At 41.1% G+C, this 10300-nt stretch overlaps 1 protein-coding gene across 8 annotated transcripts in view; it reads right to left on the bottom strand.

Annotated features, from left to right (window-relative positions):
• The window catches only part of LOC107676644 (nuclear receptor corepressor 1-like), a 120927-nt gene that overhangs the window by 30704 nt on the left and 79923 nt on the right, over positions 1 to 10300 (bottom strand). For 7 of the 8 annotated variants that reach the window (XM_016471230.1, XM_016471236.1, XM_016471232.1 and 4 more), the window contains 4 exons: positions 6045 to 6504; positions 4856 to 5054; positions 4289 to 4472; positions 2696 to 2860 (listed from right to left, as the gene is read on the bottom strand). In XM_016471230.1, coding sequence (XP_016326716.1) covers positions 2696 to 2860; positions 4289 to 4472; positions 4856 to 5054; positions 6045 to 6504 — 1008 coding nt within the window. The remainder of the gene's footprint in view (positions 1 to 2695; positions 2861 to 4288; positions 4473 to 4855; positions 5055 to 6044; positions 6505 to 10300) is intronic. The other variant, XM_016471235.1, reaches the window with a different exon arrangement.

Raw genomic sequence — 10300 nt, 5'->3', positions numbered from 1 at the left:
CTTGCAATCTTCACTTGCACTCTCCGATACCTGCGACGTCACTTGCAATCGACACAAATGGTGCGTGTTGGGTCCTGCAAGAAAAAGACGCCACAGAACAGCAGAATATGAACGCAATGCACTTGTTGCAAAGTCTCTTGTTGCGCGTTTTCCTCCTGTAGAAAAACATCTACATACTACATACTTAACATGGCGTAATGTATTAAGATACATTAAGTGCAATGGACTGAAGCAGCACTGCACAGACCATTCTGTGTGTGACATCAAAGTACCGCAAGAGCGATTAGACAGCATTTAACATTTTTGTTTTGATGTCAAATAAGTCTTGCTCTTTTGCTTTTTTGTTAAAGCAGGGTTGCTGGGTTTTAAGGCAGGTTTGATTTGACATTTGCTTTGCACAGTTCTTGTTTCTTTTGTAGATTTTGGAATGTCTGTTCACTTAATTATTGTCACATCCGCCCCAGTATCTATCTTAAATGCTACTGGTGTGTTTCCAATTGTCAGATTGACAGTCCACGTCTCTGTGTTTTTCCCTGTCTTTTGTACAGATCCAAGGTAAAATTAGTCAGATTGTCTTTCTTCCCTCATGACTTCATGGACTAATTTAGTTTTGCACATGTGTTCCCAATGGCCTTTCTTGTGACATCTCCTGCATTCTGCTCCTAAGGCTGGACATTTCTCTCTGTCTTTATGTTTTGCTTTGCCACATCGGCTGCATTTGTCCTCACCATTCTTTGTTTTTCCAGTTTGGCGCTCTCTGTTGTACTCAGACCTGTAGCCAGTATGCTGTTTGGGTCGCCTGCTCTCTTGAACGCTGCACGTTGGATCCCCCTGCTGGCTGACCTGGTGAGTAACTTCCTCAGCTTGTCTTACCATTTGTACCGCGACATCCAGAGTGAGATCTTTAATTAGTTGTAATCTTTTTGACAGGGCCTTGTCTCTAATTCCTACAACTAATCTGTCTCTGATGTTCTCATTTCTGTTAGCACCGAAATCACAGTTTTCTGACAACTCGTACAGTGAACGAATAAATGTCTCAGCTTTTTCCCCTGGTCTTTGGGTTCGCTGGTGAAACTGCGCTCTCGTGTATAACGTTGGTCTGCGGCACGAAATAGTTATCGTCACTATGTGCGCATGCCCTCTGTCGAGGAGACCGTCGCCGCACATCTGTGCCCTTCCTGGGCCACGCTTGCCGCAGACCTCAGCCTGCCTTGCAGATTGACCACCCACCTCGCTGACAAGGCTAACACCTAAGCGGGCGAAGCGGCATCTGCGCTGCACGCAATGGCGCTGCTGCAGGTCTTTCAAGCTAAGCTCCTGCAGCCCCTGGACAGCGGCGACGGACTTCACACTGATGACGACAAAGTGCTCAGCTCAAGCCATCGGTCGTTCCATGGGCTTCATGATAGTCCTTCACAGGCAAGGCATACCAGTACTTAGTTCTCCCATTCGGGCTGGCTTTAGCCCCACAAACATACTCGAAGTGCATAAATGCAGCGCTTTCCCCTCTCAGAGCGAGCGGTATGCACATTCTAAACCATCTGGACGATTGTCTGATTTTGGCCCATTCACGAGATATGCTTACCAGTCATAAGGACGTGCTGCTTTGCCATCTGGAGTCCCTAGAGCTACATGAGAATATGCAGAAGAGCATGTTCACCCCGAGTCAAGTCTATAACTGGGTGTGTGTTTTGACTTGGTGGAGATGCGAGCCCGCCTCTCTCAAGAGCGCAAAATGACCACTTCATCAGCTCTTTTTTTACAAAAACAATGAATCTTACCGACCCCTAAACGTTGAAAGGTAGTGTACATTACAATTGCATGATTATAATTTTTTTATACATACATTAAACGGTAGTATACATTACAATTGCATGTTTTATACATTATTTAAATTTTTTAATGATGAAATAATATATTTATATACATGTAATAAAGGTAGTAATAATAATTTTTTTCCCCAGGTTGTTTCCTATTCTACAGTACCAAAGTGTGATATCCCTAGTTTGCTCTGAACCTCCAAGTAAGGTAATTCCTTGCCAGTCACAACTGCATCATCAGTAGTGGTCATGATATTGATGTAGCATGCATGTAGGACACAGAGAGAAAGTTTTGTTGACCAGGTCAATTTTCTTTAAAATGAAGTTGTCTATAGTTAGTAGAACGTGTTTAACACACAAAAGAGTGATGATCCAAAGTGACTTCCAACAATGCAAGCAATTTTATCATAAGAGCCAACAATATTTGAAGCTTACAAGTACAAGATAGATTAGTACACAATCCAGAGCAGATATAAAATCCAGAAAGATAGATAAAGTTAACTTTTATTATTATTTATTTTTTTTAAAGGAAATGCCTTTTTTCTAATTGAAAATTAAAAAATCAAATAAATAATAAAATAAATGCAGCTTTTGTGAGCATAAAAGAAGAAAAAAAATCTTGCTGATTGAGATAAACACTGTTGGAAGATGTTTTCATTAGTAGACCTTTAATAGAGTTTTTTTTACTGTCTTTGATTTGAATCGCTCATGTTGCTTACATTAGTGAGGGTCAGACTATAGTTCTTACACTCCATTTTACTCTTAATCAGTGAGTGTTGCTGAGTGTTCATTTTGATGCCCAATCCTGCCTGAAAAAAAACAAGCAGCAGGTTTCTAAAAATTGTGCCTGGATGCAGGGTGTACAGACTGCTTACCTGGAGGTACACTGTAGTGGGTGGCGTTATTGGCATCGGGCTGGGGTGAGGCTTTGCTAGGCTCCCGAGGAGAGAGTCTGTACGGAGAGTCTGGTCTGCCCGCTCCACCATGAGATTCCTGCTCCATCAGCTTCAGGTCATACGGCATGTAAGCGAACGGCTTACCTGGGGACAGGACAGAGAAGAAAGTCTATCAGATACTCAGACATCAAGCAGACAGACAAAGACACAAAACAATGTCAATCGCACTTTCTAAAAGTGCCCTCTCTCTAGTAGCGATCAAGAAAACTTCTTATTCAAACCATACAGACTCATCATGCATTAATCACAGGAATAGATATAAAAAGGTTAATTCAGTGCTATCACTGTAAATGCACTGGCAAGAGAAATGTCAAGGCTTTTTAGAGCTACAGTCTGCCGGTCTATAAGGACGAGGTCAAGCAAAACTTGGTGTTTTTAATGGATATCACTACAAGAGTGTGACCTAATGTTCCTTTTGGTTGGCTGCTTTCTGTCTGGCTCTATCAAAAACAGCACTGTGTTTTCTAGCTGAGAAGAGCAAAGTCCACTGTCTCTCTCCGGTGCACTCGACACCCTTAAAAAAATCTGTTTTGGAGACCCATTATAAAACCGAGAGGAGGAGGAGGAAAAACAGAAAAGTGTGTATTTGCCATTACTGTCTTTGCTCAAACTTCTTAGCATGTAAAAACCAAGCGAGAGTGCACTGGAGGATAGAACAGAGGTACTACAGGCACATCACAATCTCTTTGCTTTGCAGTGGTCCATCTGCTTGTCTTTCAGTCGGTTTGTCTCAGGGGTGATTCGGTAACCTCAATTTTGTATTGTCCACTGCTCTCTTCCCCTCAGAGACAGTTACTTTGGTCAGGAGTTCTCGCAAACAAAAAGTGACAAAATTCTCTATTCGGATGAGATTAGTTTTATATTGGGGAGGTCGGGTAATGCTATGATTCCAAAGCGTCTCTGTAATTTTAACCCCTTATTAACTGCCCATGCCATTAACTTTTCTGGACATTATATGACCATTAAGATTCTTCTATAAAATGAAGAAATAAGAGGCAAAGGCAATAAGTAAATTCACATGCTGGTTAAATCTATTTTGTTACTGTGAACAATTCATCCATGCACGTGTTTAATCTTTTAAAATTTGCTTTGACCTTCTAATTTCATTGAAACATAACTCGATCTTCTGAAGAAAATGACTTCTCTCTGGTGGCGGATGCTAGACTTCACCAATCATTTAAACCCCGCCCCTTTCTTACAATCGCCTGCAAGCTCACATTCAGATCTGCCTCCATCCAATCAACAACTGACGGTAGAACAAAAAAAAAAATCTGTTGCCAATTCCATTTCTTCATGACTTTAAAAGCATTTAAAAGCATAAAAGAACCTAATCTTTTCAAGAATCTCAAGTGGATATTGACCAAAGAGCGAGGACAAAATAAAGGGACATTTCAAAACTTATTAGAGGGAACGACTGGTGCTGGATTTATGGGGTTTTCTAAATTTACTACATTCACCTCAAGTGTTTTCGTGTATTCCCTCTATCGGTCTTTGCTTCTGCGTCTGACTCACCTTCTCTGTCCACTAGAGTGGGGCTGTGGGTGGTGACTCGTGGCCTGCGGTCAGACTCGTTCTGGTCCAGTCTCTGTTTGTCCTCCTGCACGGACTCATGTACAGCTTTGATTTGGTGCTGGAACATAGCAAAGCCGCTCAAAAGTCCTCCTGGAACGCTGCTGTGACCGAATGGAGCTGAAACCTAAACAAACCATTCAGCAACAGAGAGGATTCAAATGGGGGCTACATGCTGGACTGATGTTCAGCAAAAATGCTCCATTAGAAAAATTTAAATGATTAAAAGGTGCATGACTTAATTCCATGAACAATAGCTACGGTTTACTTTGCAACAAGACCTTGTGAACGGCCAATCAGGGCCTCGGTTAGAACCATTTCACAGCCACACCAAATCGCCACAACAGACACCTCCAAACAGCACAACTAATCAGCCTAGCAAAGCAGCCAAACGTATTTTCACTCGTCATGATTTCAGTGTGTGGACAATCAATTGGTATTTGCTGATTCGTTTGCTGATTGCCGCAGAAGTGCATGATCTGCGGAGGTGGAGATGGAGGCAGGACTCACGTGGCGGGGTGGCTGGGCCCCGTCTCTGTCCAGAGGGGCATATCTGAATGCTAAGTGGGGGTAGAGGCTATGGGGACTGACCATAGGGGGGATGGTGGCGGCCCGCTGCTGTAGCTGCTGCATGTTGAGGAGTTTGGCTGAGGACATGACCACCGAGCCTGCAGTGCCAAGCAATGACGGCTTATCCAGAGAGAAAAGTCTGCCACAGGAAGGAAGGAACAAGAGAATAAAATGTATTAGCTACTGATACTCTACTGCTAGTTACATCTAAAGGGCTCCTCACACATACACAACAACAAAGAGACCAGAAGTAATTTTTCATTCATTCACAGTCTATTCACCTGCTTTTGTACAATACTAGCTCAAGCACATTCCCGTGCTGGACAACTAAACATTTATTTAGGTAAGTAAACAAAATAAATAAATAAACTATTTAATAAAAGTTGAAGCAATATAAATAATTCATTACACATCAGAGCTAAACAGTAAGGTTTTTTTCTGTAGTTTAGATTTCTAATTGGCAGCTGAACATTTTTACTCCGGCTGCACGATAAATCGCATGCAATATTTAATGCGCATCTTGTCAGTAAAGCCGGTTCATTAAATATTGCATGCGATTTATCGTGCAGCCCCAGTTAGAAATCTAAACTACAGAAAAAACCTTACTGTTTAGCTCTGATGTGTAATGAATTATTTATATTGCTTCAACTTTTATTAAATACAGTTAATTTATTTATTTAATTTACTTACCTATATAAATGTTTAGTTGTCCAGCATGGGAATGTGCTTGAGCTAATATTGTACAAAAGTACTGTGAAATTATGCAGCCCTAATTTTTTTTTACTGTTTTCAACACACACAAAAAAAATATTCATGTTTTAATACATTTACATAAACATTACATAAATGTACTTGCACTGGATTTAAGTTCATGCATTCCCTGGGAATCAAACCCATGATCTCACAGGCTACAAGAATCTAAATTTATTATATTATATTTGCATTTCTAATTTAAATACATATTATTATATGTATTATTTATTTTAATATTACTGAAAATACTATTATGTGATTTTCACACATATAAATTATATTTCAATTAATAAATCACCACCCTATCCATGCTACTAGAAACCAATAGCACTGTATGTATGAACCCCATAATAGAACATGAGCAGCGGTTTCTTACCTTTGTCGGTCAGGTTCGGCTTCCACATCCTCATCCGCACTGCAGGTGGCGCTAGAGTCATTATCTGAGTTGTGCTGCTCCCCCTGTTTCTCCTCCTTGTCCTTGATATCTGGCTCTGTCTTGACTTGAACCTGTGCTCTTTCGCTGCTCGGATCAGTCATCTCCAAATCCTGCGGCTCAGTCTTTGGATGGATCTGCATTTCATACGCCAAGCATGTGCGCTCATCCTGAGGAAGCCCGTCTCCAGCTTCTCCTTCTGGACTCTTCTCTACTTTCACCCGCAGCTCGCAGTACGGAGGCTCCTGGCCCTTGGCATCTGCCACTGGGCCTTTGGTTACCATGAGATCCTGGTCCGACACGCCCTCGAGAGCGGAGTAGGGATGAGTTACAGAGTCGGATTTGGAGGGATCAGTTTGAGATGGAGAAGGCGCACTCTCTGTGTCCGAACTGTTATCGGGACCTGAGGAATGGAGATGAAAGAGCGTATAATTGAGCCATCACATCCTCTTTAAATTCTTCATTCATCTGTGCAAAGAAGACACAGAATATCAAGCCCAACCTATTTCAATCTCTGCTACAGAAACAAAAAAGCAGAGAAGCAGAAAACCCAGATAACCCTGCCGTGACAGAGCAGAGGCGGCGTTTGAGGTCACCATCGCTGCACGCGGCATCACGCAATCAAGTTAATGCACTTCTGGACAGCAAACATCCTTTGGCTAATCACTACCTTTCCAGTGTTGCCATGTGATGATGACACCCTCCGGAGCGACAGGAAGTGCTACATATAAAATATTATTTCTCTGATTAATCCATAGGCTTTGATCAATTATTCAGCTTTTACAATTAGTTAAAATATTGAGTTAAACAGTCTAACTAATAAATAAGTTAATCACTTCAAGTTTTGAAAATGTTAGACAAATAGATTACTATTGTACAATTACAATTATTATATAACTATTTGTACAATACAATAAATATATTTGGCACAAAAAATTAGATGAGAGACATTCCCATTCACCATTTAATTAACTGTATGAAAAAGTAACTGATGAACTGATGCATCATTCTGCCTAACATCTCCTTTTGTAAGTCATATGAACAACAAAGGCCAGTGATAAGACATTTGTATATACCTTATAGAGTTATAATCAAAACAGTCCTGAGCTAGATCAAGCTTTAATTTATGCAAATTACTTTAATGTAATGATTTTTTTGTATTCACTAATAAAAAGATTTAACATTAGCTACTGTAGCTCCACACTGGAGTTGCTTTGTAACAGAAAATCAAGTATAATTCTAACTGACAGTGACACTGACCCTGTTTTTTTATGTTTAACACTGTAAAGCTGCTTGCTTTATTTACATATAAGCACTATATAAATAAACGTGACTGGAGTGCTGATAGCAGAGCAAACATATCCACATCGCCATGATCAGATGCTTTCTTAACTGCTGTTTTCTCACCACTGTCATTTTTGTTGTGTTTATTTCGTTATTGAGAGGAAAGCGCGCGGCACATATTTACATATTTCTTTAAACACCGCTCTCAGCAGCATCTGGTTCGGCTGTGTTTGCACTCCGACATGTTCTCATAAGTGCAGTGTTTGTCGTCTTCTCTTAAATTGCAACCGAGAGGGCTCAATTACTTGTGCTACAGCGCCACACTGGCCAAACAGCGTTATTCCAGGCCCTTACATGATGAAATGACTATTCGACAAAAAAAATAAAATAAATGTTATTGTCGTCGTTGTCTATAATGTAGAATAATCGTTACAGCCTTAATATCCACATCACAAGAACAGACTTGCAGAGAGCGACACATCCGACAATTAGAAAGCGACTATCCTTCTCTCGTCCCTCCATCCTTCTCTCTGAAAATGACTCCTCTCCCTTTTCTATAATTCCTCCCTCCTCTTGCTGTGTGGATACTCTCTGCCACTCTCACAGTCTGTTTCTCTGTCCTTCTCTCGGAGAGTGATGAAGGCTAACCTGCTTTGCTCCAGGAGTATGTCAGCAGGCACTACTCCAAAAAGCAGACAAGAAAGAAGTTTGAGTAGCATCTACTAGCTCATGACAAGTAAACAAGGAAAGCAGACCAGGGAAGCAGCCTTGCAGGTTTCTGTTTTTTCAAAGAGAATCTGAATAAGGTCTATAATGCACCAGGGCAGAGAATTACTTTATGCACCAGGAGCTTGTAACACTCTAAAGAGAAAGGAAAAATTGAAATCGCATCATATGACCCCTTTAAGAACAAAAGAGAGTAAAGTACAAACATGTAAGTATAGTGTTTAAAAATGAATGAATACTTTTAAAAATTAATACTTATTCAGCAAGGATGCATTAAACAAGTTTTACAAAAGATTTGTATTGCAAATAAATGCTGTTCTTTTGAACTTTCTATTCATAAAAAGATTCCACAAAAATACTAAGTTGCAAAACGGTCTTCAACATTTATAATAATAATAATAATAATGTTTCTTGAGCACCAAATCATCATATTAGAATGTTTTCTGAAGGATCATGTGACACTGAAGACTGGAGTAATGACTGCTGAAAATGCAGCTTTGCCATCTCAGAAAGCAAATGGTCCAACTTTTGATCAGTAATGTAGATGGTGTGGAAGAAGGCAAAGCGGGCCCTCAGCAAGTGGTCCCGAGGGAAATCCCGTTCCGGGGAGGAGGGGGATTATTCTCCATTCGGTGGAAATTGCGTTCCTTGGGTTCCTCCCCCCTTGGTAGAAATCCCGTTTGGTTACCCTCGGAGGAAATCATGTTCTGGTTGGGGTAATAGCAATCCCCCTCGGTAGAAAAACGTGTTCCGCAGGGCCCGACGCAATTGTGTGGGCTGCGTGGTGCCGAAACACTGTACTGGTTCCAAGAGTGCTGATATGAAGAGTTGCACTGTGTTCATGTATCAGACAGGTATCGCTGGGTCTGAATTGGCTGAATTTTCATAGGAAAATAACTACTTTTATTGTGTTTAAAATGCAAGTTGAATTTTTGTTTACAGAATTTTATAAAGACTTGAAGTCATGTTGTAGCACTAAATATCACAACAACCATGCCTGAATATAAAAGCACAACAGATCAAACATACTCGGCAGAAGCACTCAAGTTTCCTTCCAGCATACATTTTTGAGGCTTTAAAGCCAGGGAACGCTTATATAAGAGCGAGTGTGGCAGACAGAATTAGTCCAGATATCTTATCCCTTCTGCACATTCCCCTTTTTCCACTCTCTTTTCTTTGTATTTCTGTCTTATTCACTTGTTTCCTCTCCCTTTCATCCACCTCTCCCCCACCCAGCTGGTTCTCTCCTCATTTGCTCCTGATTCTCACTCATTAAGCATACAGACAGAAGTAGAGGGAGGATGTTGACCTCTGTGCCAGTGCAGCACGGTCTGGGGTTTTGCTGTCAGATCTAATCAAACGCACTGCAGTCAGACAGGTCGGCACACTGCTCTACTGCTCCCTCACTTTATCCCTCTTTCTGTGTCAGTCTGTCTGCTTCTGCTCTCTTTGCATTATGGCCCCACTACTTCTCTTCCTCTATGCTTGATCGAACTCTGGGTTCATGGGTCACAGAGAAAGAGACTGACAGTGATGGGTTTTAGGGTGTTTGTTTAGGCATTAGTGCTTATGTTGGAGGCAGCTGGCTGTAAAAGACTTTAAAGGGTTAGTTCATCCAAAAATGAAAATTAGCCCACAAATGACTCAACCTCAAGTCTTCCTAGGTGTATATGACTTTCTTCTTTCAGACGAATCCAGTCGGAGTTATATTAAATATTGTCTTTGATCTTTCAAGCTGCTCCGGGCTGATGACGTAAGACATCGGCGTTGCGCCGCTCAGAAGTGACGCACGCGGAAGTGCAGGGGAGAGATCAAAACAAAACAACGGTCACTAATTAGAAGTACAAAACGAGGATTTGTAAAGAAGAATGTCGGAGGATTTCGATATAAGCCAAGAGGAGACTGGTTTTCTTTTGCTAAAGTAAGGAAACTTTGCTTCCTTTGATCCTGTTAACAAACATTGGTTTTCATGAGACTCACCGGCGCATGCGCAATGCTGAACTCATATGTCATCAACCCGGAGCTGCTTCCGTGTAGGACTGTTGGCGCAAGCTACATTAAAGTGATTATTACGTTTTGAATATGGATATTTTTCTTACAAAAACGCATCGATTCACTACAGGAGGCCTTTGATCGGGGTGAACCGGAGCAGTGTGAGACACTTTTTTTTTTTTATGGGGTGGAGCCTT

Source organism: Sinocyclocheilus anshuiensis, unplaced genomic scaffold, assembly GCF_001515605.1.
Source record: "Sinocyclocheilus anshuiensis isolate Anshui unplaced genomic scaffold, SAMN03320099.WGS_v1.1 scaffold344, whole genome shotgun sequence".
NCBI lineage: Eukaryota > Metazoa > Chordata > Actinopteri > Cypriniformes > Cyprinidae > Sinocyclocheilus > Sinocyclocheilus anshuiensis.
This window is presented reverse-complemented; position numbering and strand designations above follow the sequence as displayed.